This window comes from Haematobia irritans, chromosome 5 (assembly GCF_050003625.1).
Source record: "Haematobia irritans isolate KBUSLIRL chromosome 5, ASM5000362v1, whole genome shotgun sequence".
NCBI classification, from domain to species: domain Eukaryota; kingdom Metazoa; phylum Arthropoda; class Insecta; order Diptera; family Muscidae; genus Haematobia; species Haematobia irritans.
In genome coordinates, this window is record NC_134401.1 from 115,539,686 (window position 1) to 115,561,392 (window position 21,707).

General features: G+C 29.0%; 1 protein-coding gene across 1 annotated transcript in view; it reads right to left on the bottom strand.

The window, feature by feature from the left end:
* Window positions 1-5,552: 5,552 nt before the first annotated feature.
* Window positions 5,553-21,707, bottom strand: part of LOC142241299 (uncharacterized) — a 39,192-nt gene continuing 23,037 nt past the window's right edge. Inside the window, exon 2 of the mRNA XM_075313059.1 lies at window positions 5,553-7,335. Within this exon, the coding sequence (XP_075169174.1) occupies window positions 5,964-7,322 (1,359 nt within the window). The 5' untranslated portion in view covers window positions 7,323-7,335 and the 3' untranslated portion in view covers window positions 5,553-5,963. The remainder of the gene's footprint in view (window positions 7,336-21,707) is intronic.

Here is a 21,707-nt window from a genome sequence, read left to right on the forward strand (position 1 = left end):
AAATTTTCTATAGAAAAAAAATTTTGAAAAAATTTTCTATAGAAATAAAATTTTGACAAAATTTTCTACAGAAATAAAATTTTGACAAAATTTTCTACAGAAATAAAAATTTCTATAGAAATAAAAATTTGACAAAATTTTTAAAATTTTCAGAAATAAATTTTTGTAAAATAATATTTTTTTGGTAAGATTTGCTCCAAATGTTGGTGGTAGATAATTTTTGTCTCAAGTTTCAACCGTGACTGTAATAGTTCGCATTATGTAAGTACTCGATCGATAAGTTTTTATCTAGAAGGTGTTCGTGTGGAAGCGTAATAATGATTCCCATGCTTTTTCCGACCAAAGCTCTGACTTTTACAAAACCGAGATTTTCTTCCCGCATGAATTGGTCCTGTTTTGACAAATTTGTAACAGACTATTAGCAAATAAGTTTTTTAAAGACTTTCTCAAAATGTTTGTACAATAAATCTGATATCGGCACAAAACTGTATACACAAAAGGTACTAAATCATTCGCGGGGGTACTACGGTACTGACCGGGTGAAGAAGTATTGAAAAAAGTACTATAATACTGCATTTTCCATCCCTGATTTGAAGTGCATTATAAAAGAGAGCAAAACCCAAAATTGCGAGTGAGAAAAGTAGAGCTCAACTTTATACTCTCTTTCGATAAAAAAAAAAGAAAACAAGCATACATTGAGAGAGCTTCCGTTACCATCAATATGAGTTGCATAGGTCTAATATCCGCTTCCTCTCCTTGCTCAATAGGTTATTTTATTATCATCCAAAAACTAAACTAACAGTTCGGTATTTATGCTCGTACCGTACAGTTCGTGTTGTGTGTTATGATAAAGTGCTATTTTTGTAGTGTTGTGTGTGTGCGTGTGTGTGTTTTTCTTATTTCTTCTGTGGTCTATATAACAGTGTTAAAAAAATTTGCCCATGACAAACATACTCGCCAAATAATTTTAATAAATGCAATTGTAAGTTTGTTTACTGTTAAAAGTTTTTAAAATGCTTACATAGATTTGTTGTTAGATCACTTACGTGCTGTACTTTTGTGGAAGTAGTTTTAGTGAGTATGAAATTTCGCGTTATTTACTAGAAATACAACATCAACCAATCTTCACACACATAAGCTTACACTAAATATGAACATACATTGCTTGTGGTCTACCCTTCAATTCAATTCACCATCCCTTAACAGTGTTATCCACAAAAAAAAATTGTGGTGAATAAAGCAGAGGATTGATTAACAAAGCATCAACATCATTGACAAAGGAAGAGCGGCAAAATAAATCTACAACGGTGTGGTGCAGGGATGGAAAATACAATTTTTAAGAAAGTACAAGAAATCGTATTTTTTGAGCGAAAATGTACTTTTCACTAAATTTCAACAAAAACTCCATTGGAAGATTATTGTTAACAACTCATTTAGCCTAAATTTTAAAGAAAATAAAATTTTGTTTGTCAACTCCTCGATTTTAAATATAGATAAATAAAAATTCATTTTTGACAAAATTTTCTAAAAAAATAAATTTTTGAGAAAATTTTCTATAGAAATAAAGAAATAAAATTTTGCGGAAATTTTCTAAAGAATTACAATTTTGAGAAAATTTTCTATAGAAATAAAATTTTTACAAAATTTTCTGAAGAAATAAAATTTTGACAAAGTTTTCTATAGAAATAAAATTTTGACAAAATTTTCTGAGGAAAAAAAATTTTAACAAAATTTTCTATAGAAAACAAAATTTTGACAAAAATTTCTATAGAAATAAGATTTTGACAAAATTTTCTATAAAAATAAGATTTTGACAAAAATTTTCTATAAAAATAAGACTTTAACAAAATTTTCTATAGAAATAAAATTTTCACAAAATTTTCTATAGAAATAAAAATAACATTTTGACAAAGTTTTCTATAGAAATAAAATTTTGACAAAATTTTCTATAGAAATAAAATTTTGACAAAATTTTTTATAGAAATAAAATTTTGACAAAATTTTTTATAGAAATAAAATTTTGACAAAATTTTCTATAGAAATAAAACTTTGACAAAATTTTCTATAGAAATAAAATTTTGACAAAATTTTCTACAGAAATAAAATGTTGACAAAATTTTCTATAGAATTAAAATTTTGACAAAATGCTCTATAGAAAAAAAATGTTGACAAAATTTTCTATAGAAATAAGAATTGACAAAATATTCTAAAGAAATAAATTTTTGAGAAAATTTTATATAGAAATAAAAGTTTGAGAAAATTTTCTATAGAAATAAAATTTTGACAAAATTTTCTATAGAAATAAAATGTTGACAATACTTTCCATAGAAATAAGATTTTGACAAAATGTTCTATAGAAATAAAATTTTTACAAAATTTTCTATAGAAATAACATTTTGACAAAATTTTCTAACGAAATAAAATTTTGAGAAAATTTTCTAAGGAAATAAAATTTTGGGAAAATTTTCTATAGAAATACAATTTTGACAAAATTTTCTATAGAAATAAAATTTTGACAAATTTATCTATAGAAATAAGAGTTGACAAAATTGTCTGAAGAAATAAAAATTTGAAAAAATTTTCTGATGAAATAAAATTTTGACAAAATTTTCTGAAGAAATAAAATTTTGACAAGATTTTCTGAAGAAATAAAATTTTGACAAATTTTTCTATAGAAAAAAAATTTTGAAAAAATTTTCTATAGAAATAAAATTTTGACAAAATTTTCTACAGAAATAAAATTTTGACAAAATTTTCTACAGAAATAAAAATTTCTATAGAAATAAAAATTTGACAAAATTTTTAAAATTTTCAGAAATAAATTTTTGTAAAATAATATTTTTTTGGTAAGATTTTCTCCAAATGTTGGTGGTAGATTTTGAAAAATTTGCCCCTAATAACCTTATGTTTGACCAAAGAGGCCTCATTTTCCCGAATTTTGATTATAGATATATACAAACTCTCTAGGTGCAAAATCAACTACAGTTACAACCAGGGCTTTGGAGTCGAGCCAATTTTGCTCGACTCCGACTTCAGCATTTTTCATCACCTCGACTCGACTCCGGGTAATATAACTAAATCTCATTTTAATACCACTAATTTGTAGTTCTATTGTGGGGGTACCGTAAGTGGATCGATATAAAGTATCGTATTTATTTATGTGTGCAAACAAAGGTCTTAATTTCACATTAGATGCCAATTGAACTCTATATTTCAAATTTAGGGCAATGTCTAATAAATAAAATAATGATATAAATACCCATCATAATATGTGAAGATACCAACAGTATATGTATTTGTGGACCAAAATTATTGATACTATCTCAAATCCTTTAAATTTGTTGCGAGCTATATAAAGGTTTATATTCCCATATGCATGAATTTGAATCTGAATCGATTTAGACAAAATTGTGTATACTTCTACAAAATCTATGTATTTAAAATTTAAATCTAACGTTATGGGACGTAACACAATTTTAACAAAAAATAAAAATGCAAGGAAAGTCTAAAGTCGGGCGGGCCGATTATAATATACTCTGCACAACTTTGTATTTAGATCTACATTTTGATAAAATCTCAAATCAGACTTCTACAAAATCTCGGGCAATATTTGGGAAATATTTATAATTGTTTAGACAATTTCGCAAAAATGCATTTATGATTCATTCATTGAAAAATTTAAAAATTTGAGTTATTTCTACAAGTTTTTGACTAAGCAGTGAGTATCAGTGAGCATACAGTTTTGGAAAAATGTTTGTCTAGTAAAAAAAAAATTTTCTACAGAAACAAAATTTTGACTAAATTTTCTATAGAAATAAAATTTTGAATAAAATTTTTATAGAAATCAAATTTTGATTATATATATATAGAAATAAAATTTTGAATAAAATTTTTATAGAAATAAAATTTGGCAAAATTTTTTTATAGAAATAAAAGTTTGAAAAAATTATCAATAGAAATACAATTAAAAAAAAAAATTGTGTAGCAAACAAAATTTTGCAAAATTTTCTATAGAAATAAAATTTTGCAAAATATTCTATAGAAACAAAGTTTTGACTAAATTTTCTATAGAAATAAAATGTTGACTAAATTTTATAAAGAAAAAAATATTTTTATATTAATAAAATTTTGAATACATTTTTTATAGCAGTGAGTATCAGTGAGCATCAGTAAGAAAAAAATTTTGAGAAAATTTGCCAATTTTTTTTTTATAGAAATACAATTTTGAAAAAATTATCAATAAAAATACAATTTTAGAAAAATTTTTGTGTAGTAAATAAAATTCTGCAAAATATTCTACAGAAACAAAATTTCGACTAAATTTTCTATAGAAATAAAATTTTGACTAAATTTTCTATAGAAATAACATTTTGACAAAATTTTCTATAGAAATAAAATTTTGACCAAATTTTCTAATAAAAAAATCTATTACTATAAAATGTTGGCAAAAATTTCTATAGAAATAAAATTTTGACTTAAATTTTTATAGAAATAAAATTATCAATAGAAATAAAATTTTGAAAAAATTTTTGTGTAACAAACAAAATTTTGTAAAATTGTCTATAGAAATAAAATTTTGCAAAATATTCTATAGAAACAAAATTTTGACCAAATTTTCTAATAAAAAAGTCTATTACTATAAAATTTTGGCAACATTTTCTATAGAAATAAAATTTTGACTTAAATTTATAGAAATAAAGTTATCAATAGAAATAAAATTTTGAAAAACTTTTTGTGTAACAAACCAAATTTTGCAAAATTTTCTAAAGAAATAAAATTTTGACAAGACTTTTTATAGAAATAACATTTTGACAAATTTTTCTATAAAAAACAACTTTGAAAAAAATTTTCTGTCAATATTCCACATATGTATATGGCCTTAAAATAAAATTAAAAAAAAAATAATTTCGATTGTTCGAAATATTTCAAATAAATTGATACAGACATTAAAATGGATCGATCCAGCCCATCTGCTAGTCTAACATTCTAGGAAACATAAAAAGATAGTCGTAATTGGGAGTTGATTTTCATTTACAATCATGATGTACATTGGTCGAATGAATAACGCAATGGAAACTAATTTGCGTAAAAACTTGCTTAGTTACAAAAATGTGAAGTGTTTTAAAAAATTTGGTTTAGCCGGAGTAGAGCAAAATTTTTACGACTCCGACTCCAGCAAAATCTTGAGACTCCGACTCCAAGACTCCGACTCCGGCTCCACAGCCCTGGTTACAACTATATAATATCAGACATTTCTGCTCAGAGTGTGCCAAAACTCCCTTAACCAAAGTTATCCCAGAAATTCTAATCTTTTCTAATTCAGTAGGGGTGGTATAGGGTATGATATAGTCGGCCCCGCCCGACTTTCTGCTTTACTTACATGTTTTTTTTTTTTTTTTAATTTTTTTTTTATTTTTTTATATAGAAATAACATTTTGTAGATATAACATTTGTGCTCAAATTTTCTATTGAAACAAAATTTTGCAAAAAAAAAAAAATTCTGAGGAAAAATATGTTTGAATAATGGCTCGGTTTAAATGAAAGTCATAAAATTGCTTTTGGAAATATCAACTTAATTTCTTCAATTTTATTTATAATATTTTTTTCTGGTTAATAGTGTAAAGTATACAATGTTAAACATTTACATAATGTATAATTAAAATATGATCTGTTTTGAACATTAAAGTGAATTTTTTTTATCCAGCCCTGTTGAAAAAATTCACCCATTTTTGGGGATTTGTTTGTTCAAACATATTTAATGGAATTAAAATATTTCATTTTAAAATATCCATAAAAGTTTTTTTTTTTTGGTAATCTCTTCTACATTACATTTGCTATATATCAAGATTAGTTATTTATATAAAATATTTGTGATTTTTTATTTTTTTTCTATTATTTACAAAGGATCCCTAGTAGAGTAGATTCGGTTTTTTTTTTGTCATATTCTCCTGTTGCGGTGCCTATTAATTTGTCATTTTAAAAAAGTAATCCAATTCGGTATTCTGATCATCTGAAGGTCCTTCATGTTGTGTAGAATCGGCCGATTGTTCGTCATCATTATCGAAATGCTGCATTTGGTCGTTGCTTTGTTGTTCATGTTTATCGAAGAGCACTTTCATGGCTTTATCGACGGGGTTCTCATTATCGGCATTCTTATCAGCTTCATGTATGAGTTTAACTGCCTGTTTTAATTCGCTTTTTCCCAACTGCTGTTTTAATTGATTTGACACGGTGTTATTCTCGGATTTCGAAAGACTTTTGCCGAAACGCATGAAATCTGAATTTTGTAATGGGGTACGGCCGAAACGCATAAAGTTGTCGGGCCTACTGTAACGATCAAAATAACCTTTTTGAAGATCCGATGGAGAACTACGACCAAAACGCATAAAATCTTGCGGTGATGGAGCTCGGCCAAATCTCATAAAATCTTGAGCAGATGGTGTACGACCAAATCTCATAAAATCTTTAGACGATGGTGTGCGGCCAAATCTCATGAAATCTTGCTGTCCTGTCGCTGTTCTTCCAAATCGCATAAAATCTTGTCCTGCTGCCGCTCTTCCGAATCGCATAAAATCTTGCCCTGCTGCTGCTCGACCAAATCTCATGAAGTCATGGCCTGGTGCTCGACCAAATCTCATAAAATTATCTTGATTACCTCTTCCGAAACGCATAAAGTCTTGATTTGCAGCTCGTCCAAAGCGCATAAAATCATTGTTTCCACCCGAAGCTCGTCCGAAACGCATGAAATTATCATCGCCATTGCCATTGTTACCCACCGAACGACCAAATCGCATAAAATTATCACCCCTTGAGTCACGTACTACCTGATGACTATGGTGATAATCCATGCGTGTTGCTCCGGAGTTGCCAAATTCATTTCTCGACACCGGATAGTTCTCGTAAGATCGCTTGCCCCATCGTATAATATTTTCCTGTAGTGATCGCAGCCTTTTGATTTCTTCAGGGTCGAGTTTATTGTTGATTTTAGTTTGTTTGGGATTTTGAAATTTCAATAGTATGGCATTACGCAAATTGTTCAGAGTCACCCATTGAATGGGTTTGGGAAATTGCAACTCTTCAGTTTCATCATCTACAGATTGGATCACGGGAAAGTTATCGCCTCTTTCAGCAGCATTATTTTCCATATCTCCATCACTAGCGATATCTCCCAGTTCGTTTGCCAATTCATTATTATGGTTAGGAAAGAAGTCTGTATGTAGAGGATCGTCATCGTATTGTGGAGGTAAATTCGTAATGGAATTCGCCACTGTAGCTGTGTGACATAGTTGAAAAGCCAGTAAAAGAAACAGGAATGCCGTCATGCTTTGATATTACCTGCAATGATAAAATCATATAAATATTATTTCAGAGGCAATGATAAGAAACTTCTGCCGAAACTGAAAATTTAAAATTATTGAGGTTTAGAGAACAATTTCTTTGTTAAATAGTCCCTCCCTTATTTTGTTAAGATTTTTCGTGAAAGTATTGTGCATTCTTGCTTTAAAACTTCTTTGATATGAGGCAAAATTTGTTGAAAGTTTTCAAAATTTGCATCAAAAGTTTATCTCTCGTGAACTGTTCTAGCGTATTCCTCTTACATGCCGATAAAGCAGTTTTTCCATGTGTTTCTTATTCCCTTATTTTGTTAAGATTTTTCGTGAAAGTATTTTGCGTTCATGCTTTAAAACTTCTTTGATATGAGGCAAAATTTGTTGAAAGTTTTCAAAATTTGCATCAAAAGTTTATCTCTCGTGAACTGTTCTAGCGTATTCCTCTTACATGCCGATAAAGCAGTTTTTCCATGTGTTTCTTATGGGCGAAAATGTAAACAAGCTATAACATCGTCTTCTTGAACTGATTTTCGCGAGTGGTGCAAATTGTTTAATAAATATTACATGCTGATAATGCAGTACACATAGGTAGGTTCAGTTTTGAAGTTGAAAACCAGCTAATTTTCATGGTTACTTTTTTTAATCAATTAATTTAGAAATATTAAATGTTTCGCAATCTATATATTCTATATTTTCCATCCACAATTTGACAAGACTAGATAAAAATTTAATCGTCTTCATATATATTTTTTCACTTTTAATTTAATGTTTTGGTGAAAAGACCGAACATCTTCTCCCTAGAAATTCTACTGAACTACTAACATAAAAAATAGCAATAATTTTTTTTTTTGCAAAATTGAGTTACAATCGATTACATATGTTTTCTCCTTATAAAGCTGGATTCTAGATCACGATTGCCACTCGTGACATAAAAAATCTATCAAATTTAAAAAATTTAATTTATAAGGCTTTGATCAAAATTTTACCAAAATATTATTTCTATAGAAAATTTTGTCAAAATTTTATTTCTATAGAAAATATTGCAAAAATTTTATTTATATAGAAGGTTAGGTTAGGTTAGGTATAATGGCAGCCCACAGTGGTGAAATTCTCTCTTATCACTGAGTGCTGCCCGATTCCATGTTAAGCTCAATGACAAGGGACCTCCTTTTTATTGCCGAGTGCGAACGGCGTTCCACATAGAAGTGAAACCACTGAAAAGCTGAAACACACTAAGAAATATCATCAGCATTACTGAGGTGGGATAATCCACCCCTGAAAACTCTTTGGTGTGTGGTCGAAACTGGGTTCGAATCCGCGACCCTGTGTATGCAAAGCGGCCATTGCACCACGGTGGCTCCCATTTCTATAGAAAATTTTGCCAAAATTTTATTTCTATAGAAAATGTTGTCAAGATTGTATTTCTATAAAAAAATTTGTCAAAATTTTAGTTCGATAGAAAATTTTGTCAAAATTTTATTTCTATAGAAAATTGTGCCAAAATTGGATTTCTATAGAAAATTTTGCCAAAATTTTATTTCTATAGGAAATTTGGCCAAAATTTTTTTTCTATAGAAAATTTTGTTAAAATTTTATTTCTATATGAAATTTTGTAAACATTTTATTTCTATAGAAAATTGGGCCAAAATTGTATTTCTATAGAAAATTTTGCCAAAATTTTATTTCTATAGGAAATTTGGCCAAAATGTTATTTCTATAGGAAATTTTTTCAAAATTTTATTTCTATAGAAAATTGTGCCAACATTTTATTTCTATAGAAAATTTTGCCAAAATTTTATTTCTATATAAAATTTTGCCAAAATTTTATTTCTATAGAAAATTTTGTCAAAATTTTATTTCTATTGAAAATTTTGTCAAAATTTTATTTCTATCGACAATTTTGTCAAAATTTTATTTCTATCGAAAAATTTATCAAGATTTTCTTTCAATCGAAAATATTGTCAAATTTTTATTTCTATAGAACATTTCGCCTAAATTTTATTTCTATAGAAAATTTTGTCAAAACTTTATTCCTATAGAAATTTTGTCAATATTGTATTTCTATAGAAAATTTTGTTAAAATTTTATTTCTATAGAAAATTTTGTCAAAATTTTATTTCTATAGAAAATTTTGCCAAAGTTTTAATTCTTTAGAAAATTTTGTCAAAATTTTATTTATTTAGAAAATTTTGTCAAAATTTTATTTCTTTAGAAAATTTTGTCAAAATTAAAAAAACAACATCTTATTTCTATACAAAATTTTGGCAAAATTTTAAAATTTACGGGTTCCCGTTTACACTGATATGTAAGTCATGGTTAGGAATCCATGCGGGTCTTAAATCATATAAACTCTGCCTATTTTCAACTTAAAGTCCGGTATATCGCCTTTCCAATAATGTACTTATGCTTTCTTATGAGAGCTAAATTTAAACAATAGATAATATCGTCTTAGAGAAGGAATTCAATCATTGTTACAGTGCGATAAAATCATTTGTAAACCTCTATTTATTGTGATTGGGTAAGTAATTTATTATAAGATGGAACAGTTCGAGCTGAGATACTCAATACAATGAATACAATGAATACAATGATTTTTTCTCCAAGATTGGACCAAAATTCGTACCAGCGGACAATTTTTCCAAATTAAATTAATAGCATTAAAAAGTTAAAATTTTTCCAAAATTATACGTCAATAGAAAATTTTTTCAAATTTTTATTTTTATTCAAAATGTTTATTTCCATAGAAAATTTTGGCAAAATTTTATTTCTATAGAAAATTTGGGCAAAATTTTATTTTTATAGAAAAATTGGTATAAATTTCATTTCTATAGAAAATTTTATCACAATTTTATTTCTATAGAAAATTTTGTCAAAATTTTGTTTCCATAGAAAGATATTGCAAAATTTTATTTCTATATAAAATTTTTACAAAATTGTCGCATAATTTTGTTTCTATACAAAATTCTTTTAAAGTTTATTTTTGTACAAAATTTGGTCAAAATTTTATTTCTATAGAAAATTTTGTCAAAGTTGTATTTCTATTGAAAATTTTGTCACAATTTCATTTCTATAGAAAATTTTGTGAATAGTTTATTTCTATAGAAAATTTTGTCAACATTTTATTTCTAAAGAAAATTTTGTCAAAATTGTATTTCTATAGAAAGATATCGCAAAGTTTTATTTCTATACAAAATGTTTACAACATTTTCGCATAATTTTGTATCTACACAAAATTCTTTTAAAGTTTATTTTTGTACAAAATTTTGGCAAAATTTTATTTCTATAGAAAATTTTGTATTTTGTCACAATTTTATTTCTATAGAAAATTTTGTCAAAATTTTATTTCTACAGAAAATTTTGTCACAATTTTATTTTTATAGAACATTTTGTCAAAATTTTATTTTTATAGAAAATTTTGTCAAAATTTTATTTCTATAGAAAATTTTGTCAAAATTTTATTTCTATAGAAAGATATCGCAAAATTGTATTTCTATATAAAATTTTTACAAAATTTTCGTATAATTTTGTATCTATACAAAATTCTTTTAAAGTTTATGTTTGTACAAAATTTTGGCAACATTTTATTTCTATAGAAAATTTGGTAAAAATTTTATTTCTATAGAAAGATATCGGAAAATGTTATTTCTATATAAAACTTTTACAAAATTTTCGCATAATTTTGTATCTATACAAAATTCTTTTAAAGTTTATTTTTGTACAAAATGTTGTCAAAATTTTATTTCTATAGAAAATTTTGTCACAATTTTATTTCTATAGGAAAATTTGTCAAAATTTTATTTCTATAGAAATTTTTTTCAACATTTTATATCTAAAGAAAATTTTGCCAAAATCTTATTTCTAAAGAAAATTTTGACAAAATTGTATTCCTATAGAAAATTTTGTTATAGTTTAATTTCTATAGAAAATTTTGTCAAAATTTTATTTCTATAGAAAAATATCGTAAAATTTTATTTCTATATAAAATTTGTACAAAATTTTCGTATAATTTTGTATCTATACAAAATTCTTTTAAAGTTTTTTTTTTTGTACAAAATTTTGCAAAATTTTATTCGTATAGAAAATATTGTTAAAATTTAATTTCTATAGAAAATTTTGTCAAAATTTTATTTCTATAGAAAAATTTGTCAAAATTTTATTTCTATAGAACATTTTTTCAACATTTTATATCTAAAGAAAATTTTGTGAAAATTTTATTTCTAAAGAAAATTTTGTCAAAATTGTATTTCTATAGAAAATTTTGTTATAGTTTAATTTCTATAGAAAATTTTGTCAAAATTTTATTTCTATAGAAAGATATCGCAACATTTTATTTCTATATAAATTTTTTACAAAATTTTCGCATAATTTTGTATCTATACAAATTCTTTTAAAGTTTTTTTTTTGTACAAAATTTTGACAAAATTTTATTCCTATAGAAAATATTGTTAAAATTTTATTTCTATAGAAAATTTTGTCAAAATTTTATTTCTATAGAAAAATTTGTCAAAATTTTATTTCTATAGAACATTTTTGCAACATTTTATATCCAAAAAATTTTGTCTAAATTTTATTTCTAAAGAAAATGTTGTAAAATTGTATTTCTATAGAAAATTTTGTTATAGTTTAATTTCTATAGAAAATTTTGTCAAAATTTTATTTCTATAGAAAGATATCGCAAAATTTTATTTCTATATAAAACTTTTACAAAATTTTATTTCTATATAAAACTTTTACAAAATTTTATTTCTATATAAAATTTTTACAAAATTTTCGCATAATTTTGTATCTATACAAAATTCTTTTAATGTTTGTTTTTGTACAAAATTTTGGCAAAATTGTATTCCTATAGAAAATATTGTTAAAATTTTATTTCTATAGAAAATTTTGTCAACATTTTATTTCTATAGAAAATTTTTTCAACATTATATTTCTATAGAAAATTTTGTCAAAATTTTATTTCTATATAAAATTTTGAAAAAATTATCGATTTGACGAAAATGGACCAAAATCAACCAAATTCCATTTGGTCCGACCATTGGACCAAATTTAAAAATTAATACGTTTTTGGACCAATTTTGATCCGATCGGACCAAAATGGCAACCCTGGGGAAGATGCAATTATCCAGAAAAGTTTTTTTTGAGTTAGTCTTTATGAAATTGATTTAATATCCTGTAAAAGAATCAACGTTTATCACATAATAGTACACTGAAAAAAATATTGACCTAATATGGAAGATTATGCAACTTAAATTTTAGGATTCGAAATTTACGCATTGTTAAGGACAAAATTCTTTAAAATAGTGACATTTTAATTAAAAGAAACTTTATAATCCTTGCTTAAAAAAATTTTTTTTCAATAAATTTAGGACACAAATCTTGTATATTTGCGTCTCTCTGCTGAAGTTGTAGATCTTTGAAGTAAAGCAAATTTTCCTTAAAATAAAGAAAAAATTTTAATTTAAAGAAATCTTCTTTAACTCAACTGACATATTGAATTTTTAAATTTAAGATAAAAATGCTTTAAATATAGGCTAAGACTTATGTTAAGGATTTGCATCTTTGGTTTATAGTTTTTTTTTTAGCATTAAGAAAACTGTTTTTACTTTGATAATTGGTATTTTGAAATTGGAATTTGTTTGTACATAAATACCTTTATTAATATATCGCAAAAATAGAATAAAAATTCGATGAATGAGATCTGTATCCAATTTTTATTTTATTAATCCTAGAGCTAAAGCCAGGGAGGTCCGTAAAACTGTCTTTATTTTAAAGAAGCCGCATCTTTGGCTCGGAATCAATACCAAAATCCTTAAGGGAAGGTCAAAATCTTTGGATCAAAGTAAACTTTTTTTTTGAGTGTATATACTTTTCTTCCAAATAAACTTCCTTACAGCGAATAGCAAATGGGAAACAATATTTGTTTGTCTAAAATGTCTTTTGGAAGGAAAAAAAATTTTTTTTTGCATGTAAAACATCTCAAATTGTAAAGCATAAGCGTATGTTGTTTTAATTTGTTTTAGTGTAATTTCGTGTTTTTTTTTTAACTATGAACTTAAATGGCCTTACAAACTAAACAGTTGTTTTTATTAGTTAACAAAAACCAACCATTATCTTCAATTGTATACAAAGAAACCTTAATGGTTACCTTACATTAATAACTTCTCTATGTTTAATTTCTTGAATTTGTGTCAATAATTTTATTGTCATTGCAGGTAATGGTTAGTTGCCGAATTGTTTTCAAAAGCAAACACCAGTAGATTGAAATTGACACCAGTCACTTCAAAAATTCATATTTGTCAAGTCGTAAATTCAAATAGGCCGAATTTTATGACATTTACAACATTACACATCATAAATGTAAGTGGACGTGTCATAATTTATTTCAGTTTTTGCAAATGAAAATACACGTAATCCCAGTATGTATGACAATGTCTGAGGTTTTATAAAGAAGCCACCCAAAGAAGAGTTTTGTCCATTTTAATGCGTTTAGCAATTCATAATCGTCAGTGAATAATCTTCCATTACATACAAAGGTTATTTGATATTTGGCCTCACCAGCAGATTGAAGGGTAGGTTAGGTTAGGTTAGTCCATTGTGATACCACATTAACTACCCAGCAAACAAAATTGGAAGTTGTTACACAAACATTTCTTTTAAAGCGCATCCCGGAATTCGCCATCAAGTTTTTTCCACTTCCGATGCAGTCGTATTGGACAAGTCCACAAACATTTATTTTAAAGCTCATCCCAGGATCTCCTATCGAATTTTTTTTTAACTTCCAATGCAGTCCTTTTGGACAAGTCTTAAGCTACGGTCAGACTAGTCAAATATTTGATCAGAACTGTCAAATTTTTCTTTGCCATAGTCTGACCAACAAACTTTTGTTTGAAGCAAACAACAAAACAGCTGATTTTCGGCAAAGAAAGATGTTTGACATCAAATAAATATTTACCATGTTTGATCATAGTGTGACCACCATATGGCAAATATTTGCGCCACATTCCGTCAAATATTTATTTGATCTTACAAAAATTTTGCAAGAGCAAACACGGTCAAACAAAAATATAAGTTGTTTTATTTTAATGGAAAAGATGCATGTTTTTGATAAAAGATTAATGGTTATGCTCTATATGTGGAAGGCAACGATTCGTGGAATCAATCCCATATGGGTAAAATGTGGGTGATAGGAGTATTTATGTGAATATTTGACGGTTCATTGATATAGGAGATATGATTGAAATTTTGTACGTCCAGGAGCAGATTTTATTTAAGGTGTGTACGTGACACCAAATTGTTGTTACCTACGTAAATTGAGCTTATGGCAACAGCTTGAGTGTGTGTGATTAAAGGTCATGCGTGAGTGTGAGTCACGCAAATAATCTATTTGTGAGTGTGCGTGAGTAATAAAGAAATGCACTCACGCTTACCAATTGAATTCGCTTACAATTTTAGCCACACATATGTTATTAAAAGCTTAGTAACAATCTCGATTTCAATGCTTACGTTGTCAGCCAGAATCACCAGCTAAATTATTCTGACAAGAATATGATTGACCATAAAACTAATAACGTCTATTTCTTTTGTGAGGCGATAATTTCTAAGTCGAGAGAATTTTCTTGAGCCACGAGTATGTATGAGACTTTACAGAGATTTCGTGAATAACGACATTTCTGATCGTGAGTATGCGTGAATAAAATTTTTACACTTGTGGGTGTGCGGACGTGAGCCTTTAAAAGATTTGCCTGAGTGAGGGTTCGTGAAAGTGACTCGTACCAAAAATATCGTGCGTGAGTAAAAATCTTTCGTCCTAGATGTTCGTGACCATGAGTAAAATATTGCACACCTCTACACGCAAAGAAAAAAACGTTTGGAAAACGTGTACCGAAAACGTTTTTCTTTTGTTAGAGTTTTTTGAATTGCTTCGAAAAGTATACACTTTTATCACCAAAAAAATTCGTTTGTTACAAAATGTTAATTTTTTTAATAAAAAAGGTTATTTTTGAACCAACAACACAGTCCATTTCGTTTATATCAAACACTGTTCTTTTCTGACTTTAGGTCTTTAATAAGACACATTTTACAGTTTAAAATTTAATATACTACAATGTAATGTTGAACATTTTTTCGGAATATTCCTAACATATCTGGAATATATGTAAAAAAAAAACTTTGGTCGAAGCAGGGATCGAACCCACCACCCTTGGCATGCAAGTCAGACGTAGCAACCACTGCTCCATGGTGCCCAACTAAATGTATTTTTCTGTGAAATAAACTTTGTTTAATCGGCTCGTGGGCGCCGAAAGCTATGCTATATAAATATAATCTTATGTGGGTAATTGTCTATCGATGACAATAACGGCTACATAGCTCAGTGGATAGTGTGTTGGCGTACAAATTGCATGGTCCGCGGTTCCATTCTCCGTCCAGGCGAAAGGTAAAAAAAAATTTTAAAAATTTATAAAATCGTATAATTTCTTCTACATTGTTTGTATTACAGAAAAAGGTGCTAAAGAACTAAAAAAACTTCGTGGAAGTGAGAAAGATGTGAGGGAAAATGCAATTAGCCAGAAAAATTTTTTTTTCAGTTAGTCTTTATGAAATTGTTTTTACATCCTGGAAAAGAATAAACGTTTATCACAAAAAGTATATACTTTTCTTCCAAATACACTTCCTTTCATCGAAAAGCAAATGAGAAACGAACTTTGTCTAAAATTTCGTTTGGGAGGAAAGAATTATTTTTTTTGCGTGTACAATTTGTGCAGTTTAATATTTACCACTGTGTTGTAAAAAAGTATTTTTATTTTCTTACACCCTGCGACAAACAGGCTATTATAAATTAGTGCATATGGAAGGAGAAGAGATAGACACATAGAGTCTTTTACAATATTGCTCAGTGTCGGAATCTGAGCCGATCTAACCATGTGCGATTGTCTGTGAACACATTTTTGTAATTAAAGTCTAGGTCACAGGTTAAATCCAATCTATTTGAAATTTTGCACAAGTGTGTTTTGGAAGAAATCAGTTCAGATTTAGATATATCTCCCACATATATCCATATCGGTTCAGATTTAGCTAAAGACCCAATATATATGTTCTTCAAATAAGACCAAAATACTACGATTTTCCTTGTAAAATCACCACAATAATGACTCAAAATTTCCTATATCTCTAATATGTATGTATCGACCGATAAATCACAAATGCACTTTTACGAAATTGCATAAAAATGCTTTGTTTTCTAACATTGTGCTCCGCCCCAAGACATTAGCTAAAGCTTTTTCATAAATGAAATATTTTTTATTGGAATAAAGTATTTATTTAATTTCGTTGTAATTTTTCTTAATGTACACTTGGATATCGATATTTGAATTAGTTCCGCCTTATTCCCAATTAACTAGCTTTATTTATGTCACATCAGTGCTCAAAAACATTTGGTCAAACAAAATTATCCATTTTTATGGTTTGATCAAACTTTTGTTGCAAGAAAATATTTGCCATAGTGTGAACACAGGTCAAACTTGTTTTCCCTAACTTTTATTTGAACGTGTTTGATCAAATAAAAACTGTCAAATATTTGAACGCAGTGTGACCGCAAATAAAACTTTGTGTCAAACAAGTTCTGTTTGAAACAAATTCGATCAAACACATTCGTGTCAAATATTTGACTAGTCTGACCGTAGCTTTAGAAAGTACGGAATTATACCGTTTCAAGTGAAAATTTAAGTTATGGACAATTACATTTCGAAAAAAACAATAGAAAATCAATAAAAAGTAACAAAATAATAAAAAAAAAAAACAAGTAAGTAAAGTAGAAAGTCGGGCGGGGCCGACTATATCATACCCTAAACCACCATTACAGAATTAGTAATCATAAGCATTTGTGGGGTAACATATAGGTCTGGGAGATAAACCGCAGTTGCATATTTAAGAAAATTAAGGGGTACATGCACTGTTAGAAAAATATGTTTTTCATATGTTCCGATATAAACAAAATGTGTTTCGGGCACAATTTTTAAACACAATATATTTAAGTGCAAACATGTAATGTTCCTAAACTAACACAAATTGTTGGGACACATATGTTAATATGTTAGAATATATTATGTTTGGGGCATGAATGTTTCATAAAAATAATATGCGTGAATGTAAACATATATAAATTTACAAATTTCGAGTAAACATATATATGTTGTGATACTTTATTCAGAGAGCGACAGAGAGAGAGAGAGAGAGAGAGAGAGAGTTAGTATAGAGAAAGAAATATAGATGGAAACCGGGAGGGTTGAATAAAAAGATATCAACATAACACAGCGAGAGAATGAAATGAGAGCAATTTCTGTGAAACCGCTTGTATGTTGTTTCGGAAAACTGGCCAAAAATTTGGTATGCTTAAATCTAAATATTATTTAATTTGAATAGTAGATTGAGTATTCGGAATAAAGAGAATAGACATTCGGAACCAAGAAAATAGACATTTGAAAAAAACAGCATATTTGTATTACAGAAAAAGATGCGAAGAACTCAAAAATTTCGTGGAAGTTAAAAATATGTGAGGGAATGAACACAATCTTCTTTGGGGAATTATTCCAAGCATATACTATTTTTGGACTCAAAATGCTTCCAAACATATAATATGCTCACATAAAACAAACATATTAATGTTTCGGCGGTATCCAATAATATATGTGCTTCCTGCAAAATATGTTTGGAACATATGTTAGAGAAGCGATTTTTTTTAGGGTGTGTCTGTGGGTGCTTTGTGTCAATCTGACTATAGCTCATAGTCAATGTTGCCGGGGAAAATGTTCTGTTTACCCTACAAGGGCAAAAAAAGTTCCCTACTTTCCCATACATTCCCAAACAATTTTCCCTACTATATTTTTCGTTAAATTTAAAAAATTTTACAAAACAAAAATGGTTCTAAGTACTTTATTATCATAAAACATGAATATGCAACGTATATAACTTAGAATATAAATTTGTATTACCACCACGGTTGCCACAGTTAGTAGAATTCTACCCAAATCAGTATTTTTTTTTTTGTCAAATCTCTATAAAAATAAAATTTTGGAAAAAGTTTCTATAAACAAATTTTTGTGAGAAATTTTTCTATAGAAATAAAATTTTGACAATAAATTCTATAGAAATAAAATTTTGAGAAAAAATTCCACAGAAATAAAATTTTGAGAAAATTTTTTATAGAAATAATATTTTGAAAAAAATTTCTATATAAATACAACTTTGACAAAATGTTCTATAGAATTAAAATGTTGACAAAATTTTCTACAGGAATAAAGTTTACCACACATTGTTAAAGATCAAGCCTTGCCGGCTTCTAATTTCCTCCTCTAGAGCCACCAAAATGTAAAAATTATTACAAATTGTGTTGAGTGAAAATGTCCTACATTGTGGCCCTACGTTCCTACAAGACGCTAAATATTAGAAAAACCCTACATATAGGGAATTTCCCCTACTTCTAGCAACACTGGCTGTGTTGATATTGGGCGTACGGAGTTAGTATGCCACTAATATTGAACCCATTATTAAAAAAGAGAAAATCGTTAAATTAGTGTGGGTAATAAATACAAATTTGTAAAAATCGAGCAATATTCTTATGTAAGAGCTACAAGTACGTATAAGTACGATCGGCTAGTACATCAAAATTTGAAATTTGAGTAACATTGGTTAATAAATAAGAGTACTATGGCCAAATTTGGGAAAATCGAGCGATGCATATATATGGAAGCTATATCTAAATCTGAACCAATTTGCATAACATTTTGCGGGTTTGATTAATACCACAAAAGGTTACCTTGTGCAAGATTTGAGTAAGATCAGTTACGAAATGAGGCCTGTATGGTCAAACATAAGGTTATAAGGGCGAATTTTTCAAAATTCAATATGGGAGCTATATCTAAATTTGAACCGATTTCGATGAAATTTTGCACATATAGTTAGTACTATAGAGGACTGGATCTAGCCAACTCTTAGTAAGATCGGTTAATAAATAAGGGTTCTATGGCCAAATTTGGAAAAATTGGGCTATACATATATATGGGAGCTATATCTAAATCTGAACCGATTTCGATGATTTTTTGCACATATAGTTAGTGCTATAGAAGACTATATTTAGCCAAATTTGGGTAAGATCGGTCGATAAATAAGGGTTTTATGGGCAAATTTGGAAAAATCGGGCTATACATATATATGGGAGCTATATCTAAATCTGAACCGATTTGGATGAAATTTTGCAGACTTGAAGGGCGATGAAAAAGATTACCTTTTGCCAAATTTGGTGACGATCCGTTTGAAAAAACGCGCAATGTGACCCCCTTTGTCGAAATCGGGCGATACATATATATGGGAGCTATATCTAAATTTGATCCGATTTCTTCCAAACTCAATAGCGTTCGTCCTTGTGCCCAAAAAACTCCCTGTACCAAATTTCATCAAAATCGGTTAATAATTGCGACCGGAATCCTGTGAACAACAAATACATGGACAGACGGACGGACGGACACCAAGCGCTAGATCGACTCAGGAGGTGATTCTGAGTCGATCGGTATATATTTTATGGGGTCTAAAATCAATATTTCTGGTAGGCACATTTTTTGGCCGATCAAACTTATTATACCCTGACCACTATGTGGTTTAGGGTATAGAAATAATTCCCGCTGGGATTTGAATCTGTGCCGTTTCACTTTTTCACTTCCATAGAGGTTCTTTTGAGAAGACATGGACTTGTCATAGGACAGAAGGTTAAGATAGGTTAGGTGGCAGCCCGATTTATCAGGTTCACTATTCAGTCCATTGTGATACCACATTGGTGAACTTCTCTCTTATCACTGAGTGCTGCCCGATTCCATGTTAAGCTCATTGACAAGGGACCTCCTTTTTATAGCCTAGTCCGAACGGCGTTCCACATTGCAGTGAAACCACTTTGAGAAGCTGTGAAACCCTCAGAAATGTCACCAGCATTACTGAAGTGGGATAATCAACCGCTGAAAAAACTTGTGTTCGGTCGAAGCAGGAATCGAACCAACGACCTTGTGTATGCAAGGCGCGCATGCTAACCATTGCACCACGGTGGCTTCCGGACAGCCGTTGCACTGAATTTGCATCACTTTTTAAGGTGTGATCCGAATTCAGTTTTTATACCCTCCACCATAGGATGGGGGGTATATTAACTTTGTCATTCCGTTTGTAACACATCGAAATATTGCTCAAAGACCCCATAAAGTATATATATTCTGGGTCGTTGTGAAATTCTGAGTCGATCTAAGCATGTCCGTCCGTCTGTTGAAATCACGTTAACTTCCGAACGAAGCAAGCTATCGACTTGAAACTTGGCACAAGTACTTGTTATTGATGTAGTAGGTCGGATGGTATTGCAAATGGGCCATGTCGGTCCACTTTTACGTATAGCCCCCCATATAAACGGACCCTAAGATTTGGCTTGCGGAGCCTCAAAGAGAAGCAAATTTCATCCGATCCGGCTGAAATTTGGTATATGATGTTTGGTATATAGTCTCTAAAAACCATGCAAAAATTGGTCCACATCGGTTCATAATTATATATAGCCCCCATATAAACCGATCCCCAGATTTGGCTTGCGGAGGCTCTAAGAGAAGCAGATTTCATCCGACCCGGCTGAAATTTGGTACATGGTGTTAGTATGTGGTCTTTAACCATGCAAAAATTGGTCCACATCGGTCCATAATTATATATAGCCCCCATATAAACGGACCCCCAAATTTGGCTTGCGATTGCTCTAAGAGAAACAAATTTCATCCGATCCGGCTGAAATTTGGTACATGGTGTTAGTATATGGTCTCTAACAACCACGCAAAAATTGGTCCACATCGCTCCATAATTATATATAGCCCCCATATAAACCGATCCACCGATTTGGCTTGCGGAGCCTCTAAGAGAACCAAATTTCATCCGATCCGGCTGAAATTTGGTACATGGTGTTAGTATATGATCTCTAACAACCATGCAAAAATTGGTCCACATCGGTCCATAATTAAATATAGCCCCAATATAAACCAATCCAACGATGTGGCTTGCGGAGCCTCTAAGAGAAGCAAATTTCATCCGATCCGGCTGAAATTTGGTACATGGTATTGGTATATGTTCTCTAATGACCACGCAAAAATTGGTCCACATCGGTCCATAATTATATATAGCCCCCATATGAATCGATCCGCCGATTTGGCTTGCGAGCGTCTAAGAAACGAAAATTTCATCCGATCCGGCTGAAATTTGGTACATGGTGTTGGTATATGTTATCTAATGACCATGCAAAAATTGGTCCATATCTGTCCATAATTATATATAGCCCCCATATAAATCGATTCCCAGATTTGTCCTCCG